The 24,507-nt window shown below is 40.0% G+C and overlaps 1 protein-coding gene across 2 annotated transcripts; it reads left to right on the top strand.

Annotated features, from left to right (window-relative positions):
* Window positions 1-7,444: 7,444 nt before the first annotated feature.
* NXPH3 (neurexophilin 3) lies at window positions 7,445-24,306 on the top strand. 2 transcript variants are annotated; one of them, XR_014173528.1, is made up of 3 exons: window positions 7,445-7,824; window positions 18,721-19,787; window positions 23,776-24,306. XR_014173528.1 is itself a non-coding variant. In XM_081932086.1 (2 exons), exons 1-2 carry the CDS (start codon window positions 7,768-7,770, stop codon window positions 19,462-19,464), a joined length of 801 nt encoding a protein of 266 aa, XP_081788212.1. In that variant the 5' UTR covers window positions 7,445-7,767; the 3' UTR covers window positions 19,465-20,483. The 2 variants fall into 2 exon arrangements, 1 of the variants encoding a protein (XP_081788212.1); XM_081932086.1 differs by lacking the exon at window positions 23,776-24,306 and having other exon boundaries at window positions 18,721-20,483.
* The last annotated feature ends 201 nt before the right edge of the window (window positions 24,307-24,507 follow it).

The raw sequence follows: 24,507 nt of genomic DNA, 5'->3' as shown, positions 1-24,507 counted from the left end.
TTCCTTAAATAAGTTTTGTGAATTTGTTCTTTTTAAAGGAGAAAGTATCCCTCTTTGTTATGTTTAAAATTTAGTTGTTTGCTTATATTAAGGTACTGGGATTACTTTATATTTGCTAAATGTGGATTTGTGAATGGTGAAATGTGCATTGAAGCTTGTCTTTTTAAAAGGAGAGATGGTCCCTCTTTGTCATGTTATATTTTAGTTTTTGTTTATACTAGGCTATTGGGACCATTTTATGCCTTTTAAATAGGTTTTGCTTTCAGCTAAGAGTTGAGCTCTGGAATGTTGAGTTTTATATATGTTAATTAATGTTATTATTTTAGAGCTGTTTTTGGAATTACTCCTGAAAACCCAGATTGGAGAAGACATTACTTATTTGCCTATTGTTAAGAGATAAATTATGGGGTAAAGTGTTTTATATTTGTTAATTAATGACGGTGAAGCTATTATGAAATTGTTTCTACTTGTCATGATGTGGGTAGAAAATTGCTTTCTTGGGGAGGAGTCTTTTTACATTTTTGCTTTCCTGCAGATTTTTTCTTTTAGTTTGTATTATCTATTATTCTTGTAATTAAAACTTTTAATAAAATTATCAACAAGAAAAGAGAAATCTTCTGCAAGTTGGAAGAATAGTTCATTATTTTTTATAACAAAACATTCTGCACATGTTCAGAGAAATGAACCTGATTATAGTACTATTTCATGAATAAAGAGTCGTGGTAGTTAGAATGCAGTATTGCAGGCTAATTCTACTGACTGCCAATTGTTTGATTCCATCCTTCCGAGATTGGTAAAATGAGTATCCAGATTGTGAGGGCAATATGTGGACTCTATAAACTGCTTAGAGAGGGCTGTAAAGCACTGTAAAGCGGTATATAAGTCTAAGTGCTGTTGCTATACATATAAAAAAATGGAATATTCAGCTAAACCACTCTGATTTTTCTGAACTATTTTGTTTACATTTCTAGTCTGTTCATAGCATGTTAAGCCATAGTTTTTATTATCGATGGTTTGTTGAATAAGCCACAATGTCTGATTTCACTCATTATCCTAAGCATAGTTAAATAAGCCATAATGTCCAGCATAAGGTGCAATCCAAGTCGCAGACTAGTTTCCTAATAGTATATTATGTTAATCTACAATTTTAATCATGATTTCTAGAACAAGATATAATGATCCAATTAGAAAGTCTACATAGTCTATAAACAAATTTAATAAAATTAAAATCAAACAATTTTATGGTTCTGTTTAATGTATGAATTCAGGTGCATTCTACCTATTATTAGCTTGGCCACTGACTTTGTTCAATGACTTCTATATAAATGCTAACTTTGCTTAATGACTACAATATTGGTGCCAGACAGGAATCCGGAAAGCTATGTTATACTAATTTGGGCGAAGCCTGGAGAGGCTTCTTCATTATTTTTAATCCACTTTCTTGACTTACATTGCACATACATTGAATCCTAAACTAACCAAATGGTCTAGGTTTACGTCACCTAAGCTAAAATTTGATTGGCTATTTTGCAGCTCAGTGTGTCATGTAAACACAGTTTATTTGTCTTTCTTATTGTCACTGATTGCCAACAGTTGACCAGAGGATCTGCCCCAACACCTGCTATTTAACTGGTTGGCTGCATTATCTACTAAACTGCATTTTGCATTACCACCGTTAAAAACTGGGATGTTTTACAGTTCAGCATTGTGTGGAAATCAGGCTACTATAACTTATTCAAAAAGTCAACATTTAATGCATTGAGTAAACAGAGCCATGGAATTATTCTGGTGCTCTAAGTCAGGGATATTGTGAATTGGATTTTAATAATAAAACATTCCCCACTCTACTTTTTAACACTTAGAGGTTAGGTTTGTACCAGAAGTAGTATTCAGCCGGTTCTCTCCAGTTCAGGCGAAACGGTAGCGGTGGCTGCGGGAGGCCCCACCCACCCACCTTGACATAATGCGCAAGCACTGCACATGCGCAAAAAGAGGCCCCACATTTGTGAACCAGTAGGGAAGGGAAGTGAATCCCACTGCTGGTTTGTACAATGCACTAGATTAAACTAAAATAGGTAGTACAGTATGTTATAGGAATCTAATCATTTTCTTAACATTTTGCAAGAACAGACCATCATGTTAATCTAAAAAATGGGTGGATTTTGGCCACATAAATTATATGAATGCAGCATCTCTGTTTCATTTGCCTGGGTTTAAGGCTTAATGAATTATGTGAAACCATCAAGATGGAATGAATGAAATATAGATAGACCTCATTTAACAACCACAGTTGGAACCAGCAAGTTGGTCACTAAGTGAAGCAATTGCTCAACAAAAGGAATATTAGGTTTAGCATCTTACTTCAGCTTTCCTTTGCAATTACAGAGATAGTAAATGTAAGTTATTTATAAAGTTATTTTTTTAATTATCGTTGTAACTGCAAAGACTCTCCTAACGAGGACTACCTATAATGCCTTTGAGCAAATTCCCTACTTTAGAATAGAATATAGAATATCTGTGCAATTAGAATCCAGTCTTGGAAAATACATAGATATTTTTATTTTCCTTGAGGAAAGGATCTTTGTATTGGCATAAGTCTATGGAGATTCTCAATCATCCAGGTCATGGTTGTCCCAGGGGCACTTTTTCTTTGAAGACATTTCACTTCTCATCCAAGAAGCTTCTTCAGCTCAAGTCGAGTTGCCTCTTGAAAAAAGCACCTTTGGGACATTGGGATAAGTTGTTTTTTCCTGTATAAAATTGAACTAAAATGGTACGCTGCAACAAAAAGCCTTGAATTTTTATATTGTATGTTGTGAATAGGCAAGGGTTAAATAGAGATGGGGGGAGACTCTGATCTTTCTTTTGTTTTTTGAATATAAATCTTTTTATCTGTAATCAGATGAGGCTGAAGAAGAAACTACCAGACATGATGTGATGATACCAACATGAGTCAGAGGGCCCAAAACCAGAGCCCATGCCCATTTTATGTACTGCCCATGTACAACCCCCCCCCCCACCGACCACCAATTCCACAATGCTCAAGAGAAACAGCTCCCAAGTTGCCCCAACCAGGATCCAACCTTGAGGAATCTGGGTCAGCCTTCTGAAATGTGTACTGGTGAGCTTCTGTGCAATTTAGTCCCAGTTTTATTTGCATGTTGCATGTGCATAATTTAAACTTAAAGAGCAGGTTCCCAAACTCAATGGAAACATTGATTTCTTTTTCTAAAGCAAGGGTGATTAATTGGCTTGATCTGATGTGGGCAAAACTAGTTGGATTTCTATAGCTATCGTGTGCTTTTTGACTGATTATCTTTGTGGTGCCATGATGCCCTTAGCCATGTAATCAAAGTTGACTAAATTAAAAAGAAAAGGAACTATCAAGCAGTGGAAACATTTGTTCAGCAGTCTGTCTTCTGAGGGGCTCAGATTATTCTACTGTGTTCTCAAGGAATGTCATCCCTTTTTGTAGCAGAACTTCCTGTGGGCCCTATGCATTTATCAGCTGCATTGCAAGCAGAAATTAAAGCAATGTATTCTTCTGTACTAGAAAATTCTGCATCTGTTTAATTTTCATCTGGAATGTAATTGTTAAAGGCACAGAAGTCTCCTAATATGGAACTTACTATACATTTGCACTTGCTTTCTGTGTTCCTTGTTAGATATGATTTAGACTTCTGTGTCACTGCACATCAGGGAATTTTATGTGTCTGTCTTTGGAAACAGTTGCATAGCTGTCATATTTATACTTCTGTGAATGTTAGTGTTCTGGGTAAGGGTTGCTTGAACAACAATGTTCCTTGTCTTCTAGCCTACCTCCCAACAGGAAGTCAGTTCAACCAATCATTTTGCAGGACCCGCATCTCCACACAACACTTAGTTGAGACTTGCGACATGCGTGCATTGGCCTATCTACAACCACCCATAACCTATTCTTACCCATCAACTTCTTCGCAGCATCGATACCTACATACAGTTGTAGATAAATCTAAATCAAGTGTTTGTTCTCTTGAGAACCTCCATACCTCATGTTTCAGATCAAATTTGAAGCAGAATAGTCTTCCTCCAAACATGGGCCCCATTTATCTCCTCTTGCTTAAAGGAGGAAGAATCATCCAAAGCTGATCATCTCATTAACACCAGGATTAATACTAGACTAACAATCAAGTAAACAATACTCCAATCAGCAGACAAACAAGATAACAATAAACAATAACCTAATCAAGGAACCACCTAGAACACCCCAACCAACACTGATAGAGCAACCCACTAGTATATAAAAATAAGAGTAAGCCCCACTCTTTCTAGCACTGATGATATTACCTAGCTTGGTAATGAAATGTCTATAAGAAAACCACCAAGGACCCCATCAGTTTTGCCTCCTTGGCTGAACTGTTTCTTATGGAAACATATCAGTGAAATGCTGCTATCACATTGAATTGATGGTACAAAGATCATCATCATCTTTGGCCAGATATATACAATCCATTGCCATCTGTTATGCTAATTGTGATTGATAGGAAAGACTACAGTCCTTGGAGGACAGCAGATTGCCTAACCCAGATCTTAACCAACCCTATTTGCCTAATGATTTGATTGTATCTTTTACAGATCAGATTTACAAAAAGCCATGATTTATGGAAGCCATGATTTCTTTTACCATGGTTTACTAAACAAATTACAACTGATTTGGAACATCAATTGTGGATTAATGTCCTGACAAAATCTAGTCATGGAGCAAGACCATGGGTCCATTTAGCCCATTAATTGCCCCCCCCCCCAGTCCTCCTAGAACCATGATGGCGAAACTATGGCATGCATGCTGGAAGTGGCACATCTCTCCAGGCACACCAGCCATTGCCTGTTGCTCTTCTGGGTTTCAGCACGGTGGCCAGCTGGTCTTCATACGTGCAGGAGTGCCAGAAACCAGAAGAGTAGCCGCCTGTTGCACATGTGCACACTGGGTGACTGTTCTTCCGGTTTCCGGCACATGCATGTGCACTAGCCACCAGGTCTTCTGGTTTCTGGCACACGTGTGTGCAAAGACCAGCTGTCCAATGCGCATGTGTGTGTCAGAAACCAGAAGATCATCTTCTTGGTGAGCGCATGTACACCGGGCGGCTGCTCTTCTGGTTTCTGGCATGAGCACACACATGTGCATACTTGGTTATTCTAGGACAGTGTTGGTGAACCTTTTCGGCACCAATACATTTACAATGGCATGGACTACAATTCTCATGTTCCAAAGTGTGGGAATATCTACTGTATTCAGTATCTCTGATAGAAACTCTTCCCAATCAACACTTCCCAAGAGCCTTTTAAATGAAGGATCTGTCAACTGATCTTTAGATGTTCAATGTTTTGTGTCCCTTGCACAGAAGAACCATCTCCAACTTCTTTGCATCTGTTTCTCTGTTTGTAGAAACCTTTCTATGCCCCTTTTAATTCAGCTAATGTATAAAATAAATCATAGTTGCATTGATCATCCTATCAGTGTGAAAAGTCTCCATAGTGTCATTTGAAAGAAGTGTTGGTACTTAATTTTCCTACACCAATATGGTAGGCTGAGCTCTGCTCCCTTTTCCACCTGCTAAAGAACAATGCGCGATCTAGAGAAATAACTTGGAAATATCCTTGCAGAGAAACAACCAGTTCCTGGTGACCTTAAGCATCCTATTTTCTTTATTTGTTTTTCAAAGACGAAAGGCTCGTTTTTCTTAAACTTGCAAGAAGTCTGTTGTTGCTCTTCTCTATCCAGCTCCAGTGCTCTGTCCAGCATGTAAGAAACTGCTGGAATGCATCATTAGTCCCTAAATCAGCATTTGTCAACCATGGCAAATTTAAGCTATGTGGATTTCTACTCCCAGAATTTCCCAGCCAACGTGATGCTGGGAAATACTACCGGTAAGTGTTGAAGTTCACTCATCTTAAATATGCCAAGGTTGAAAAGCATGTCCTGCTGTCCAGTGGTAGTACCAGGACAGGCAGGTTTTTGCTAGAGGTCAGAAGCTATTAGGTAGAGGCTAGCTTTTTGGTTTTATTTTTATAAAGGCACCCCCGCATCTTCATGTTAATTCAAAAAGAGAAGTTTTCTTCTGAGATAAGGCAGTCTAGCTACCTGTAATGTAATCCTAGAAAGTATTATGAAATCAGGCTATTGTTCCTATTAGTTCAAGGCAATCAATTCTAGTCAAAGCATTTCTCCTAAGATTTCACCCATTTGTTTTTCTAGCCCTGCTTGAAGAAGCAAGTGTTGAATCTGGGATCTTTGGCATGCAAAGCTTCTCTCTACCCATTAAACAACAGCACTGCTGGTTTAAGTTACATCTGATCCTTAATGTATATAACATGCCACATCCAGTCTTTATTGTAAACTGATACATTACATAGAGAGAGAGAAAAAGAGGAAATGAAATGAAATTTTAAAATGATTATACTACTAAAACATAAGAGCACTAATGCATAAATGAATCAAATCTTAAGTGATGGGGGAAGGAACAAAAATAAACAACTGATCAGAGCAAAAAGCTTAATTAATATCCAGGGTATTTTTCATATGGATATGACTCACTGGGAAGTTCTCTTCCTCCAGCTCCTTTACAGCAAATTGGACCTGGAGCCCACAGTTCATCCTCATCAGGCTTTAAGTAGGAGGTTGTCTGGGATAGACTGTCCATAGTTAGTCGAGCTGAAAGTATTCCTAGGGTTTGCCATCTCAGAGCCTCAAATGTTTCAGCCCAGCCTTGTATAATTCACATTGAGATTCAGAGATGTGGTGCAGTCCTACCACAAGTGGAGGACACAGGTTGGGAAAGGATGACCTTGAAATTCAACAAACCATCGGAAGGTAGATGGTGTAAGGAGAGAAAGAACAGAGAAAGAAGGGGAGGGAGGGAAAGAGCACCAGGAGGGGATTAGTGGGGGTCGGGGAATCTGGCAGATAGTGCATTCATAAGAGAGTCTTGGGGAGGGGGACCCTCCCAAAAGTGGCATTTTGCTCCTCTCCCTTGGCAGCACTGTTGAGTAGGGTGCTGGTATGCTGGTTTGCAGGTATCAGAGGCAACCTTTCAAATCTTGCGATCGGTCACATTAGGGGCTTCTCTTTCCCCTTAAGAAAATCCCTTGCTGAAGTAACTCACCTATTTCCCTTCATTATCATAATCAGTATCTTCACCCCATCCCTCTAATACGCTATCAAAAATCTTCTTGGTCATTTTAATATTGGATAACTACAGCGTTACTCTATTCCTTCTTGCCTTTCTTCAGCTTTCCTCTCTTGGATCCCAGCCCGGCTGTGCAGGGGGTAGATGGGCTGGAGCTTAGTTCTTCTTTTCCTCCACCTCCTCCTCTTCCTCCTCCTCCTCCTTTTCAAAGTACTATAGCAAGTTTCCAGTTCACGGCTGAGTTTCAAAGTTTGCAGGCAGGCAAGGGTTAAGTCAGGACTCCGCTGCTCCAGCAGTGGCACCTGTCAGTGGGAGGGAAGCAGCGAGAGACTGGAGTGAGTTTTGCCCGAGTCTCCAGCAAAGCTGGAAGCAGGCAGCAGCCACATGGAGATCTCCAGCTGCAGAGGGTGAGAAGGAGGCTGCGTTTTGCCCATGCCTGGCTGGAAAGAGACTATCAAGACGAAGCCTGGAATGGGGGGAACCTAGGAGGCCAGAGGCCAGATCATTCCCCCCCTCTACACACACACACACCAAACAAAAACAAGGAGGCACTACAGAGCTCTCTTAGATCGCTAAGGAGGAGAGCAAAGAGGCTGAAGATATGCAGCTGACTCGGTGCTGTTTCATATTTCTTATCCAGGGGAGCATCTATCTTCTGGTGAGTGACCGAAGGGCTGGGAAAGGGTAATGTTAGTGCTAGTGACATGGCTTTGGCAAATGTGAAGTCAAAGGGCTGCTTCTTAAACCGCCTTCTTACATTAGTATGTCCAAGCAGTTTCATGGTCTGCTGTCTCAATAGCACTTCTAGTTTGGCATGCGCTGCACTCTGTTCTCCAATTGTCCTTGCACCAACTTCGCCGGGCAGGTCATTGCATCTTAGCTTTCAAAGGAACCTTCTGTTTAGGATCATCCTTTCATTCATTTTTCCATAAATGCCGCCTCTTTTTCCTTTGCAACGATTCTTTGCTTGTGCTTTCAGCAGCAGTCTATTAACAGTTGCCAGGATATGTTTATTTTGCTAGATGTATATACCACCTTTATTCCAGGAGCTTAAACGGAAGACTATATAGCATTCCTTTCCTCCAATTCTCTCCCCCCCCTTGCTGGATTGGGTTGAGAGAGATACTAGTTCAAAGTCATCCACTGAACCTCCGTGGCAGTTTTGACCAGATCTTGTCCCTCCAGATGTTGTTTAATACTTTAACCGCAGCTCCATAAGAGCACTGATTTTGAGACAGGGAATTGGCATTTCTGCGCCAGAACAAACATTATTTTACAGCCCCAAATTCATAAAGACAAAAGACTGAATCTATTGCTTTTTTAAAAAAAAAAACAGTTTATTGAACTGTTACAGATCTCGGATAAGTGAGTCAGGTCACAAGCTGGAAGTTGTAGAATCTCTAGCCAGTTTGGCTTTTGGGGGAGAAGGAGGATAAATCCATCCCTACTAAATAGCAATATCGTCTGCCCAAGCAAACTTCATCTGGCATGTTTCTCTGCTAGAAAGACACCACAATGTATGGCAGTCTGTTTTGCCCCAAAGAAGAGTGGGGGAAAAAAGAAGGTGCATCTCGGAGAAGTGAAATAATCTCCCAAGCACAGGGGGTGCAAAGGGAAGCTGCTGAGCGTAGACAAATGCAAATACAAAAGGCTGCCCCTGAATGAGTTTTGAGTTTCATGGAGAGATTTGAATCCAATGCCACAAACTGATGCTGAAATAAAGTAAACAATACGATTGTCAGAATATATGTGTTTCTATCTCTCCTTTGAAAATGCAAATAATTTTTCCCATCTATCTTCTGTAGGAGTTGTCTTCTAAGCGGCTGCTGAAATTCACAAAATTTAATTAGCAAAGTAGGCCATAGGAACAGAACAGTTTTTCAGCACCAGTGCTGAGAAGCATTGTTTACCTATCAACAGAGAGGAAGCGTTTACGTCAGTCAGGATGGAAAGGCACAAGCACAAAGTTAATTTTAAAATCCTCCCCCCACCCCATCATTCTCTGGAGTTGCGAGTTCAAGACGTGCTGTTTGATCGACAGCAGTGGACTCCTGTGATCCAAAGGGCTGGTTTCTCTGCCTTTTTTTTTCTTCTTTCCCTCCGGCCGTGGAGAAGGGAGAGGAAACAGGGAAATGATCCGGAGGCTTTGTAAACAGTGATTAAATGGGAGGGTAGGGCAGGAGGTATCTTTTGTCTTGGATTGGCTTGATCAGCATGCCTGAAAACTACAATGACCTCTTGCCTCCCCATATTGTATTTTTCAGCTCAGGAAAAAAGCAGAAACCCCACAGGAACTAGGGCTTCAAGCCTCATCTCCTCTAGAAGCGGCTTGGGTTGCAGCTGAGAACAATCTCATGTTCTCTAATGGAGACGGGCACAAACAGACCAAAAACTCCTCTTTGTTAAACTGCTTTTCCCTCAATTGTGGGTTGTTCCTTGCAAAAAGGAAGGGAAAAAACATTCTGGTCTACAGGGAAAGCAACCTAGAGTTTTCTTTGGCAGCTGAGTGCCCTTACTCCCTGTGGATCTGGTGCAGATCCCTCTTCCTCCCAGCACTGCAGCTGGGCTGAACAGATTGGGTTTGACTGGTTGGATTTTGTAGTTGCCTCCTGTCTGGTCAGTGGTTGCCTCTTTTCTGTCACCTTGCCTCATCCTATTTTTAAAAAGACATCCCTTCTCTCACCAACAAATGGCTTGTTCAAAATTTGTGCAGATGGAAATAAATTGGATTGCACCAAGGAGCAAGATTGCAATCTCTTGTCCTTCCTAAGGGGGCAAGTTGGGAGGGGCCACTTGGCAGGATTCTAGAATTAGAAGGAGCCAGAAAAGTCTCCTGTTGCAACAGGAACAACCTTATATTGAATCAAAGCTCCAGCACTTTCAGCCAAGTATTCGCTGCTCAGAATAGCAGCAGCTCTCCTAGTTCGCAAGGGAAGCTGGCTCCTAAATATTGAATCCATCTGAATCCAGGTTGGAGATGCTTGGGATTGAACTCAGTACATTCTTAATTGTAAAGTTACATATTGTACATTTTGACTCCCAGTGTAAATGTTAGATGCGAATGTAGTGATCTCACTGACTTAAAAATGAGGTCATTCAGCTCTTCTGGGGAACATCTAGGGGACCTTCTGCCCGTTCACTCATTGGGACCCTGGATATTTGCCTTAAGATAATCACTGGGTTTTTATCTGCAAAACCTATGCACTTATCTTGAAATCCAGTGCCTCCCTAACTCAGGAGCAAGGAAAAGATGAAGCTCCTCCAACCAAACTCTTCAAAGATCTTGTTTTCAACCAGCTGTGGTCACACAAAAACAAGCTTGAAAATGGAGCGGAGAGATCTCTTGTTTTGCAAGTCTTCAATCATTGCCTTTTAATTTAGGAGGTGCAGCAAGCTGTTTTTGTACCAGAATGGTATTAATGATTTTAATTTAATGTTATACTACTGACAGATGCATTGGTAGTATCCTTTTTATTGTAAAAAAAAAATGTTGCATGAAAAGTGGTGATGGCGGGGTCACTTTGTTACACTGGGCTATTTTAATGTTGCCTTGAAGTTCCAGAAGACCCAAAAATACACTGTTTTTAAATAAGTAATCACCAGGTGAGATAGCAACTACTGTCCCCATTTTCGGGATGTAGAAATGGAGGGAGTGTTAGAGGCAGACATCTAATGAATCCCCAGCAGATGGGAGTTGGTTATAATGAAGGATTTAAATTTCACCCCCACCCTCCTGTCTGCCTAGAGATAGGGCTCCATTTAACAAGTTTACCAGCTATGGAGCACCACAAGGGCTCTTATGTCCCTTTTTGGGAGAGGGGGCGGTTTAGAAATATGAAGAATAAATAAAATAAATAAATGTCAGCCTTTGTATACACCCCCTCCTTCTAAAAACTGACTCCAGTATCCAGGTCACTATAAAATGAATATATAAACAACTTGCCTGTCTCTAGACTGGGACCTGGAAACTCACTCACTGGCTCCAATGTCATAAAGATAGCCACGTCTTATTTGGCACCCAACAGAGGCAGTCCCAGTGGCTCCCTGGGTTAATATAAGTGGAATTGCTGTTAATTCAAGCAAATGTACAGAACCACCCAGTCTGATGGCCATCAGAGCTGAAGGTCAAGTGTTCTCACCAAAAAAAAAAAAAGGTCTTACCCAGATGCTTCATGTGAGAATCCTGGAATGTTACAGGTGGCACAGCTCATTATTTTTCTGAGTGAAACCATTCAGAGCAGCATCGTAATAACTTTCACATGTGTGCTCCAACTAAAATGCGTGTGGCCTGGCTGACCTGTATGGTTGCTTAGATCAATGGTCTTAATGCCATCATGGATGAATAAAAGTTCTTCCTGATGTCAGAAAGAGGGATTTTTAAGAAAAAGCTTTTACAATGTGTGCATTTCTCTCTCTCTCTCTCTCTCTCTCTCTCTCTCTCTCTCTCTCTCTCTCTCTCTCTCTCTCTCTGTGTGTGTGTGTGTGTGTGTGTGTGTGTGTTTATTCTAGGAAATAATCCATTAGTGTGTGTATGAGTGAGTGAATGAGTATTCTTGGAGGAAATCCTTTTATAATATTCAAATAAATAGTCATCTTGAAGGACAAGCCAGTATTAACATACCAAAACCCCATACTGAGCAGAGGTTTATTTACCAAGTTAATATTTTGAACTGCTGCACTAGACTGAAGGTGTGCAGCCAGTATTTCCATCCCACCCTCAGCTATAATTCTACCATTCGTAGAAAGGGAAAACCTGCAGTCTTCTGGATGAACTATAGTTGCCAGCACCTTTCCCTAATGGCTTTATTGACTAGACGTGCTGGGAATTATCTTCGGTGAATGGTGGAGGGCCACGGGTTTACAACTGCATGCATCTCAGGCTGAGAGAAAGCCCCACTGAATTTTGTGCTATTCTCAACAGGCATGCACTGGTTTCCTGCTAAGATGGTATATACCAGCAAATATGTGAATGGAAAATGATGCTTAGATCATGTGAATGAGTAATACAGCCTTCCACTTAAGTTAGTCATCCTGACAACAGTGCTGCAGGGTTCTGAACAGATCACCTTGCCCAGCATCTGCCCCTGCCCTCCTCTTCTCAAATATTTTTAATGGTAAAAAAAAGAAGTTGAGCAGCTTTTAAAAGAACAATGTTTATGAAGTTCCTTGGGGGAAGCCAGCAGGTGATGGCCATATCTGGTTCAGAAAGAACAGTCCCTGATGAGATAGAAGGTAGACATATAAACAAATAACCAAAAAGTGAATTATAGATAAAAGTGGGTCATTAGGGTAGGCACTAGTGTACCCACCGGATTACAACTCCAGAATTCCCAGCCATCAGAATAAGTCTGACAATAATGAGGCAGAAGTCAAGGTCATTTAATGGATCAATGTCAGATTAAGTGCCCAATGCAGAGAATAAGAATAGATGGACAGAACTTGCAGTGAACGTAGTTGAATACTTCTCCACCTACCCCTAGGATTTTTAATAGGATCATTGCTTTTTAACTTGTTCCTAAACCATTTGGGGGTAGGAGCAATCAGGAAGACGGCCAAGTTTTCTAACAGCGTCAAGTTATTTGGAATGGTTAAAAGAAATGCAGCTTCTGAAAGGCTACCAAATGATCTCTTCAAACAACGAAAGCAGGCATTAAACTCACACATATGGCACAAGGTAAGCAACTGAAGTGGTGGGCATGGAGAGAGAGAAACCCTGACTTCATTTGATAAGGTCTGGAGGAAAAATGTGATTAGCCAAGAAAGGAATCCAAAGGGTTCGGTAGAAACTTTAATTAAAATATTTACTGTAACTTGTCAAAAGAAACAGCGCTTGTTGGGGATTGTTAGGGAAGCAATTAAAAACAAAACTGCCAACATAAAAACTGTGTATAAAAATACTCTGGTTGCAGAGAAAGTGAGGAAGGAATAGTTTTTCCCCCCCTTCTTTCACAATTCTTGAAGCCTTAGTCATCCATTAATGCCAAATGGTGGGAGAAAAGGAAATATTTTGCATGCAGCATCATTAAGCTGTGGAATTTGCTGCCGCAAGATACAATGATGCCCACAGTTTAGTTTGGTTTGAAAGGGAACTACAATATTAAGAGCTGGACAAGCCAAGGGATATTCTAGATCTCAATTTTGTGTGAAAAACTGTCTAACCAGATCCAAGAAGCTCATAAACACAATCTGAAAGGTGTCTAGAGCAGCTACTATTTAAGGAACCACAGTCTCTGATTCAGAAGACCCTATGCAGGCATCGAGACTAACAGCCACAGATAGTGGATTAGGGTATATGAATTTGCTTTTCATCCTTGGTCTCATCCTCTCTTCATGCAATCTAAACAGATGGTTATCATTATATAATTATATATTGTATTATATATTGGAAACAAATTCCAAAATCGGGGTAATCTTCTCAAAGGATACACACACACACACACACACACACACACACACACTGTACATCACTTCCAGATCAGAATCAGAGTACATCCAACTGTCATAAGAGGTTATATTCTTGCTATATTTATGGGTTCCTATCCAAAATCCACCATTCCTAACAGAACAATTAACCAGTGGAACAGTTTGCCTTCAGAGCTTGTGAGTGCTCCATCACTGTAGGCTGTTAAGAATAGAGTGGACAACCATATGTCCGGAATGGTATAGGGTCTTCTGCTTGAGCAGGGGGTTGGACTAGAAGATCTCCAACATTCCTTACAACTCTGTTCTATTATTCTGTTAATTTTTCCTTATCTGATGAATATATGGCAAATAAAATATCAGGGCAACAGGTTTAGAATTTGCACATTCTAAAGCCACATGCAAAGCCTCTTTTTTTTTTTTCAATCTCTTGCATATCTCAGTTGAAGGTGTCAGGGAGTAATAATGGTACATGGAGTTTTTGCCTCACATCAAAATATACAGTCCTTGTCACTTTGTCCTATTCCAAGGTATGCTGGATGACAGTTCCCGTCATACTTATACAAACAAAATAATGCCCAAACTAAATAAGAATGATGTTTTTTGTGAGTTGCCAACTTCAGAAAATTTGGAATAGTCATTATGGGGTTGGTGGAGATGTAGTCTGGCCATCTATCAAGCAGATTGCTCTTATGTCCTTATCATGAATACTAATGGGAGATAGGGGGAGGGGGGCAACAGCTGGTAGCTACATTTCTTTATCCCTACAATATATCACTTCTGGAAAAAGGCCCTTTGATGAAATCAACTTTTAAGCATTCATCATAGTATTATTGCTTCTATAATTATAGTTATTTCACTGATGGTTTAAGACTAAGGATGTGTCCAGGCTGCCTCTGGGCAGTCTTCAAACCTTACCATAAACAGACATGAGTTTGTTTTATGACATTTTTGTTGTTGATATGATCTGTCAAACTGTAACCAACTCCTAATGATTCCATAAATAAAAAACTCTCCAATCTGTTCTCTCTCACACTACTTTAGGCAATTCTTATGGCTGTATTCCTGTAGTTTACACTATTTTGTGTATCCACTTCATGCACTGTGGAATCTTCCTCCTCCTCCTCATTTCCACCTAGCCCAGCATTATCCTATTTTTCCATTGATGAATCAGCTCATGTTATGTGTCTAAAGAAAAATCACTATTATATCTCATTTCTAGGCTGCTCCAATCCCAACAGGGAAAGTTAATGAGGTAGAAATTCGAAAATGTCACTGGACCATTGAAAGTGCTGGATCTAGGTTGATGGGCATGATCTGGGATTAGCTTCAAGCAGGCAAAACTTTAAATTGGCATTGCAAAAGCATTTATTTTAACAATAAATGTCAATAGCAAAAGTCGTTTGCTGAATGTCTTTGACTACAATTCTCATAAGCTTTAGGTTTGCATGACAGTTGATTGGCGATTTTGAGAACATGCATCCTGATTCATCCATTGGCGGGGGGGGGGGCGCTTGCATTGGGAACCTCAGGGAAATATTAGTATCCCTTTTTTTCCCTTTATTAAATAGTGTGATTTCCTTCTTTTTATATGAGACGGGTTACATTGTAATAAAAGGTGGTCTCTGCTAAAAGATGGCATATGGAATAGTGAAACAGTTTTCTGAATTGTTTTTGTTTATTTATAATGGTTGCACAATTTCACCATATTAAACTTTTTGTCTGCAGTTGTTACATTATGCTCATTTTACTTTTGTTCAGTGTTTTTAATTAATTGCTTTCTGTTTTAATTTCTCAAGTGCTCTTTCTTTTGATGGAAATGTGGGATACAAATCTGATCAATGAAATTTCCTGTTGAAGAAAGACGAGACTCTGACTAAACAGCCTTGATTCTCTTTAAGCTTCCCCAGGCGACCCCCAAAGTAGAGAGGCTGTGGGCTCCTCCTAAACAGCCCAAGAATGAGGCTGCGTTGCAGGAAATTCATTGAATACCCCAAACCTTCAGCAACTGATTCCTTGTTTGTCCTGAGCTCTGCAAGATAGCATGGAGAAACCAATACCTGCCTACTTTATATGCACAAACGGGCATGGATGGGGAAGTCAACAGTTTTTTTTAAGACACTCCACTTCCGAAAACCCTTTGGGTACCTAGCCAATTGAGCTGTACTGAAAGAATCACAGATCATGTTAAAATTGGACAAGAGGAAAGTAACAACATTTTGCAACTATCAGTCTGTACCATTCATTTTAGTATTCTCTTCCATTTGAAGTTGATAATATCCAGACGCTTACCTATTATTTTCTTTGCTCATAGCTTTCAACCACTCGCTGGGTCAGTACACCAGTTGAAAGGCCACTCAGTTAAATGCCTGGATTAAGTAAATGTTAGCATGTTTAAGGCAAACCCTCAGGGATGGACCTTCCTTCCAGAGCAGGGCTTCTCAACTTTGGCCACTTTAAGATGTCCTACATCTTAAAATTGCCAAGGTTGAGAACCCCTTGGGAAGGTTATGTGAAGAAAGAATTTGTCCTTCCTAAAAAGGGAAGGGAGGAAGAAAGGGAGGGAGGGAACAGCATGCTACTTCCTATGAACTGGCTTTCCTTTTTTATGCACTATTTTAATCCTACCTGATGCCTTCCTATAGTAGCTCTTAGGACAGTGATGACGAACTTTTTTGGCTCCCGTGCCAAAAGTGGGGGGAGCACAAGGGGGTCGTGCACGGGCATGACCCTTCTGCTATGGGGGGGTTGTCCAGCGACCACCCCACCCTGCTTTTGGTGTGGTTTTTTCAAGGAAGCCTCCAGAGGGTGAAAAATGGCGTCAAAAGAAGGCTAAAGTAAGCTGGCCAGCACGGACATGCGCGCTGGCCAGCTGACAGGGCAGTGCCTCGCATGCCCTAACAAATGGCTCCGCGTGCCATAGATTCGCCATCACGGTCTTAGGATGTTTTTTTTTCTCATTTCCTCCCGAAATCGGAGAGGAAGGTGGGTGCAGAAAGAAAAGAGGGGGTGGATGGATGGATGGTGTTACAACCTTGAAGGAGGAAATCAAATGGTAGAAATCTCCCAAAGATTTGGAAGTTTTTGCATCAAAATTCTGAATTCTGAATTGGTTAAAAATGTGTTTAAAAACATCTAGGTGGATGAATTTGGATCTGTAGGATCTAATATTCCACTTCCTTATAGAATCACAATTTGTGAAGGATTTCCAACTAGTTTTGGGGTTTATATGCAGTAAAACATTTTCTTGAATCAACAGGGGAGTAAAGACAGGGGAAAGTGTGTGTGTGGGGGGGTGTTCTTTTCCTTTTCTTTTTTTTTTTAATCTTAAATCAACAATTCCAAGTCTAATTTCCAACACTGAAACTCTTCAAAAGTATACATAGAATTTGTGCTGCTTGCTTGTTTTTACTTTATTGTTCCTTATGCATGCAGTTTTATTCTAGGTGTGGCATCACTTAGAATTAAGGCATCCTGAGGAACTATGGTTTATGGTTCAAGAATAACCCTTACTTTTCTCCTTGGTCCATATCTCTTTTCTCCCTTTTTCACATTTTCTGTAAAAAAAAATTATGTGGCTTTTGATTCTGTTTTCATTAATTGGTTTTGTGATCCTGCCAAACCATGGCTGATCTTCACTTTTGTTTGCTTACAAAAGCAATTTTCCCACTGTAGTTTAATGAAATTATTTTCCTTCAAATAATTTTTATTATTTTTTATTTAATGGGCTTCTAGGGCTGCTCAACTCAAATAATCATTTTTGGATAGCAATATTACAGTATACTTTTCCTTCTTTAATGCTTGATTATTTATTTGATTTAAATCCTCCAGAAGCTGACGGTTGTATACACTGTACTCCTACTTCAGTTTGTCTGGAAATAATACTGTGAGTTTTCATGTCTGGGTGTTGTGAAGAGGGGTGAATTTGGATCTATGGAATCTAATGTTCTACTTCCCTATAAAGTATGGGAAGGACCTAAAACAGTTTTGTGGTTTATATGTGCTAAAGTGTTTCCCTGAATCAGTGGAAGAGTCATGAAAGAGAAAAGTAGGGTGTGGGGTTGTTGTTGTTGTTGTTTTGTCCTAATTCAATAATTACATAATTTCTAAATTCAATTTAATATCTTAATCATTGAAATGTACTTTCTTGGAGTAAATGACACACACACACACACACACACACACACACACACACACACAATTGAGGATTAACTGGGTTTAAGTTTATCATGATAAATTATACTTTAGTGCATGTTTAAAATATGTTTTGTCTTCTCTCTTCTCGTACTCTTTTAAACTGAATTTTGGAACCTTTCCCCATTCATTGTTTGCCTTTTTTAGTTCGTATCCAGGCATAACAAAACCCAAAGTCATACAACTCATCTATTACTTTATGTCTAATTTTGGACATCTTTCCATTTGGAAACCATATTTGGGGTAGAGACCTTTTTGTCAAGCACTAAATCTATTCATGGCATTATGTAATAAAAACCCATATTTAGCACAGATTGAAGTTTAAAAGATCATTGCCCGCATAGGAGCAGGTCTTTCCTTTTTCCAGGGCATTGGGCTTTTAGCTTGCTATAAAAGCCAATTTTTTCCCCTGAAATTAAAAGGTTTATAAATATATAGAAACTACTTATAGGCTACTCATATATCACATTACACTACAATTTGAGAGGGGTGGGATCAATAATCACAATGCCTTGATCTGCTTGTAATACTAAATCTTAACTGATAAAATCATACATATGAGAGACTAAAAACATTTAACCACGTTATTTTGTGAATATCAAGTTTTATACAATAGTCAGAATTTTCATAGTTATCCTGCACAAGTTCTGTCCATTTAGGGGCCAGATTATATACAAATACAATATGTGTACAAATACAATATGTCATACAAATAAAATTCTATCTAACAGTCTGTATTCTCTGTCAATAATCATGTTGACTAAGTTTTCTAGGAGCTGTAGATACAACTGATCTGAAGGACAACGTGTTGGAAAAGTGTTTTGCCATGGTTCTAACTATTAGTCATGGAATTGGAAGGTGGAATTAAAATCACGGAGTCCAGCTGCCTCCTAAAGGAAAAACAGATAATGAGGTCCTGCTGTCCTCTTGTTCCATATAGGTAATCTGTGGCCAAGATGAGGCAACAGAAGAGGAAGAAGAAGAAAATGGAAAATCCTCCAAAACTCAACAAAGACCCCGAGTGCAAAAGAAAAAAGGCCAAGTCTCCTTAAAGTCCTCTGTAACCCCATCTTACTTCCAGAATACAACTCTCTTAGAATTGGCCGCCAGTAATGCACCAGAATTTTGGAATATCCTAGATAGCTTGTCCAAGCAGGGAAAAGGCAAACAACCTCGTGGAAGAAGAGATTCCCTCACCAACCCTAGTCAGTTCAAGAAAATATTTGGATGGGGTGATTTCTACTCCAACATCAAGACAGTAAAACTCAACCTCCTAATTACAGGCAAAGTGGTTGATCATGGGAATGGCACAGTCAATGTGTTCTTTCGGCATAACTCCACTGGCCATGGGAACATCTCAGTCAGCTTGGTGCCACCAAATAAAGCAGTTGAGTTTGATCTTGAGCAACAAATCTTCATAGAGGCAAAAGAATCAAAGATCTTCAACTGCCGGGTGGAGTCTGAGAAGGTGAGCAAAGCGAAGAAGACTACCCTGTGCACTTATGACCCTTCTAAAACCTGCTTCCTGAACCACACACAGAGCCAGGTCTCCTGGGTTTGCTCCAAGCCATTCAAAGTTATCTGTATCTACATAACCTTCTACAGCATAGATTACAGACTTGTGCAAAAAGTGTGTCCTGACTACAACTACCACAACAATGTTCCTTATTACCCCTCTGGGTGATGACATACCTCTTTTGAATTTAAAGCAACCCATGTCTCAAATGTCACTTCATTGGGGACTGGGGAAGGAAAATAGACTTTGAAAAGATTGAACCGTGTTTCACCAATGCCAGGCATACACCCGGCTTCTACTAAGAGACATTGAGTTTGGAGAAGAGATTGAGAGGAGATGAATGGACATATCATCGTTGGAACACTTTACTCTTTCATGTATACATTTAGCCAAAATATTTAAGTGCTTATGGTGGAAAGCCCAAACTGCACTTTCATTTCATCATTGCTATTTAACAAGTGATGTAATCCATCAGGGGTACTACTATTGAGGTTTGTATCTGTCAACAGCAACATTTGGGGGAAGCAATCTGTAGGAGGTCATGCATCAAAAATGCATAAAACTCAAGCAAACAGTGGTCATGGTCAAGGTCAAAAGTGAAAGAGGCCATATTTTGCTTTTGATATGTCTTTTTGTTATTGCTTTTTCTAGCTTCCCTTTGCTTCTTTCTCAGTATCCCCATGACTGATGCTAAGAGAGAATATTTTTGCCTAAAATTATGCCTTGGAATCATTCATAGAAATTAGATGAAGTTAGATGTTTCTTGACTGTGCCACGTTGCTCACCCAAAGGTTAACTTTATGAATGGGTGTTGTTTAACACTTTTTCCAGTAATAGGGACCTGCTTGGGTCACATGAAGTATATCAGGGTTCCAGATGGGAGAGATCCAATGGCACCTTGGTAGAAATAAACTTTTTCTAACTCCATCCACTTCCTTGCCTGAGCATTTCACCATTTCATTCATTCTCTTGCATTTTATCCAGTTTAATATCTCTAAGTTTAATTTTAACTCACTAAAAATTAACAGCAAGTTAGAGGAGCTCAATAAAAAAGACTTGGAAGGCTGTATTGGGATATCTGTATCTGAGTTCTCAGATGGCACACTACAGTCTAAGTAGTATTTTTCATTCCTTGGGATTGATCTGTCTTATTTCCCTTTTGCCACTCTTAAAAGCAGCCAAATTCACGGGTGTAGGTATTCTGGTCTTGTTGTATTCGGGCCTTTTCCCGTGTAAGATTAAAATTGTCTTGGCAATGTTTTGACGAGGTCCCACTCGCAAAACCCCATCCTGAAGATGGCGAGTGGGACCTCGCCGAAACGTTGCCAAGACAATCTCAATCTTAAACAGGAAAAGACCCAAATACAACAAGATCACCATACACACACAAACACACACACACACAGTGTGTGTATATATATATATATATATATATATATGCATATATATATAGATCCAGATCCAGATCCAGATCCTAATTGCAGTCTTACGAGTCAGTTTTCCTTGAATAGAGTACAAATATAGTTTATGTGATGTGATGATATCTCTACAAAACACCAAGGATTTGGGTCAGATAGTGCCAGAGAAAATGAAAGTTATCCAAATGGGATCATCATCATATTGTGCCTTTGATTTAAATTAATCTTAATGATTTTTTTTAAAAAAATATTAAAACAGACTTGGCCAGAATCTGCAGAAATAAATTGGGAACAATTAGATTGGGGGTGAGTCATAGCAAGAAGCAGTAAATATGACTTGAAAATCGAGAAACTTTTTCAATCATCTACATCTACTTAGTCTTGAACCCCCTGAAATGTTGGAAGCTTGTATCTGCTTCTTGATGATTAGATTTTTGCCAGCATTGGATATTGCTACTTTAGGGAGTGGGGGGAACCATACCTTTTCAATTACATTCTCTCCTAATATTTGAAACAGGGAGGGTGAAACACTGTTTAGTCAAGGAAGTAGAAGAACAAGGCACATCCTCGCATTACTGGACAAGGGAAGATTGATTCAAATCTGGGTGAAACTGTCTCAGGGGAGAGATAGCTTGCTTACTAGGGATTGTGAAATTAGTGCTTGGCTGCAGCCTTGCAGAGTTCACACCACTTCTCTAAGGCAGAAAATGTCATATTGGAAGAGACAGGTAGATCTTCAACTCAAGGAATTAGGAAAATGGTCCTGAGAATATACCCCTCGGTGGGATTTAAGCACTGCAGAAAGATATTATTTACTATTACAAGATTATGAGAAAACCTGACAGATGCTTTAGAAATGGCTTTCCCTGATCCAATATTGTCAGAATGTGTTGGACTACAGGAGTTATCTTCATCTGCATGGAACCAGATTGAAGAATCCTATTCTAAAGGCTACTCTAAAGGATGAGTTAATCATTCAGTTCCAGCTGTAAATGCTTTCAGAATGTTGAAAGATATAGGGACACATAGAGGAAGATTCCCATATATTTTTAATAGTGTTTTCCCCTTGAGGTGTGAAAAGGGGATGGAGAAAGAGATACTATGCGCAACATCTGCATTGACAACCATTTCCACCTCACTGATTAACCATTCATATATTTTAGATTCTGGCTTAATCGTCTTTGGAGAGTCTCCGTTTAGCAGGAAATAGGCACAAATTTGCATGCTTGGGAGCCTTGTGCTGAGTAAAACTTGCCCCCCTATCTTTTTACCCTGAATGCACCACTACTTGTCTATAAAAGAGATTTAGCAAGCCTCCTGCAGAGCTTTTGGTCTTGGATGGCTACATATTTTCTAGCTGTAGCTTTAGCATTCTGAGAAGAGAGAAATAACAAAGGAAAGCATAGGAAAAGAAAAGCACAGTCCACCTTGTTCTAATGCCCTGTCCAAACAACCCTTTTTTAAACAACTTGGCTGATGATCATCAATATATAGTATGCATGAAAGTACAACGTGGCGCTATTCAAATTCAGGTGGCAAGAAATGTAACTATTTCTCAGTTTCCAAATTTATGCTTTTTTTTCCCAAAGAGAAATTCATTATTCTTTCATTACAAATGGATATACCTTCACATCAGGGAAAGATGCCAAATTTGTTTGAAATCCTGCATCTGTACCAAATGCTTTCTGATGCTCACTGGCACAGAAGCACATGGAGGGACTGTGGGGGCAATGAACACAGCAAGTGGCAGTCATAAAGAGCTTGCGTGCACCTGGGCATCTCTTGGTCCTCAGAAAAAGCATCTGCAGCCAGCCCAATTAAAATAAAATTAACATTAGGGGGAAGAAAATAAGCCTGTGTTAAGTTTCTAAAGGGTCCTTTGCTTCAAGAAAGGTTTGTATAAAGCATCCCCGTGAAACTGTTTCACAAAGCAGTGTGGAACCCTTGCTTATAAACATCAACAAAGCAGCCACTTTACTTCATTTTATCTCAGTTCCGAGGCCTCTGCTGGCACAAAGATGTTCTGCCCATGCCTTAAGCAGAGGCAAAACCTCCCATGACTATTGGAATGGCTGGTCAAAGCTCTAAGGCAGTGATGGCGAACCTTTTTTCCCTCAGGTGCGAAAAGCATGTGTGCACACACTCGTAATTAAATCTCCCCCCCCCAATGTTGTGCCCGCATGCACATGTGAACCCCTCCCTACTGCCCCTGTGCATGTGCCCATGGCTTTCTTGGAACCCCAGGAGAGCAAAAACAGTCTCCCCGGCACCCCTAGGCCATCCAGAGGCAGGAAACAGCACGTTTCCTAACTTCCGGTGGGCCCATTTCTCCCCCTCCCCAGGCTCCAGAGGCTTTCTTGGAGCCTATTGAGGGCAAAAACAGCCTCCCCCATCCCCCAGAAGTCCTCCGGAAGACGGAAATGGCCCGCTTTCTGACTTCTGGTGGGGGCGTTTTTTGTCATCCATAGGCTTCAGGAGGTTTTCCTGCAGCCTGGGGAGGGCGAAAATGGCCTCCCCATGCCTTCCAGAAGGCTGAAAATCAGCTGCCATAGGGCAACGCCTCGCTTGTCCTCAGATATGGCTCCGCGTGCTAACTGTGACATAGGTTTGCCATCACAGCTCTAAGGCAATATCAATTTGCTTGATGTGTCACCACATCTGAAGATGTACCTCACATAGCCTCTAATAAAAATGTTTTCAAAATTTAACATCATCATCTTCACATCTTATAAAATTTCAGCTTGCTCAAGATTTCACAAAGTTTCATGTGGGAACATTGCAATCCGGTGTTTCTGATTCTAGTAAGAATGCAGGGTAAGACGGTCACCATCTCAGGAGATTACAAATGATTAGTGGGGGGAAGAGGAACTTACCCCCCCCCATGAGATGCCACTTGGGACTTGAAAAGGTTGCTGACTGCTGACAAACCCTGTGCAAATGCAGGACATGATCAAGTTACAGTTGTACATAGGTACTTCCATGCCTAATACAGCAAATTCACTTGTAGAAATATTTCCCAGGATGTATTTTGGAGTTACTAATTTAGCTTTTCTGGTTTCAGATCTGAGGCTTCGTTTTAACATTAGACCTAAACTCATTGGATTGCCCCAGACAATTAATTCTGAATGGACTGCCTATGCGCTGATGACCTACCTCAGAGGTTATTATCATAAGAGATGAGATCATAATTTATAGAATCTTTGGTGCTATCAAACAGCCTTCCCCAAAGTGGTGCCCACCAGAAGTGTTCAACTTCAGTTTCCACAATCCCCAGCTAGTAGGGATAATGCTGTGGATTTATGGTCCCATATCTTTAGGAAACATGAAGCTGTGAGAAATTGCTATTAAAATGGTTTGGAAAAAGGTTTGCTACTCTTCTGCTTTTTCCAAGTTTCAATGCTACTCCCATCAATCTACCTAACATTCATCTTTCTCCAAGGGTTCTCCTGCTTCTTTGTGCCAGATCACTATTTTGTCTACAGTTTACTCCATAATTTCCTCTTTCTCTCTGATTAAATGACCACCACACTGATTGTATCATGTATTTATTTTTTAATACTGTCATTGAAATGGAGAATAAAGCTTCCTTCTGCATCGCAGGGGTGCAGTATGAAAAGTGGCTTTTGGTTTTGTTATGAAAGTTGACAGAAACTTCTTTTCTCTAGGGTAATAAATTTATGAAGAGCTGGATCATAAAAATACACCAAGAATGAGTTCTAAAATGCAGAATTTGGGAGAAACGGGTTACTCCTTTCTATGGGATTTTTTTGTCTAAATTTTGCTCTTCAGCAAC

This window comes from Natrix helvetica, assembly GCF_964273705.1.
Source record: "Natrix helvetica genome assembly, chromosome: Z".
Taxonomy (NCBI): Eukaryota; Metazoa; Chordata; class Lepidosauria; order Squamata; family Natricidae; genus Natrix; species Natrix helvetica.
This window is presented reverse-complemented; position numbering and strand designations above follow the sequence as displayed.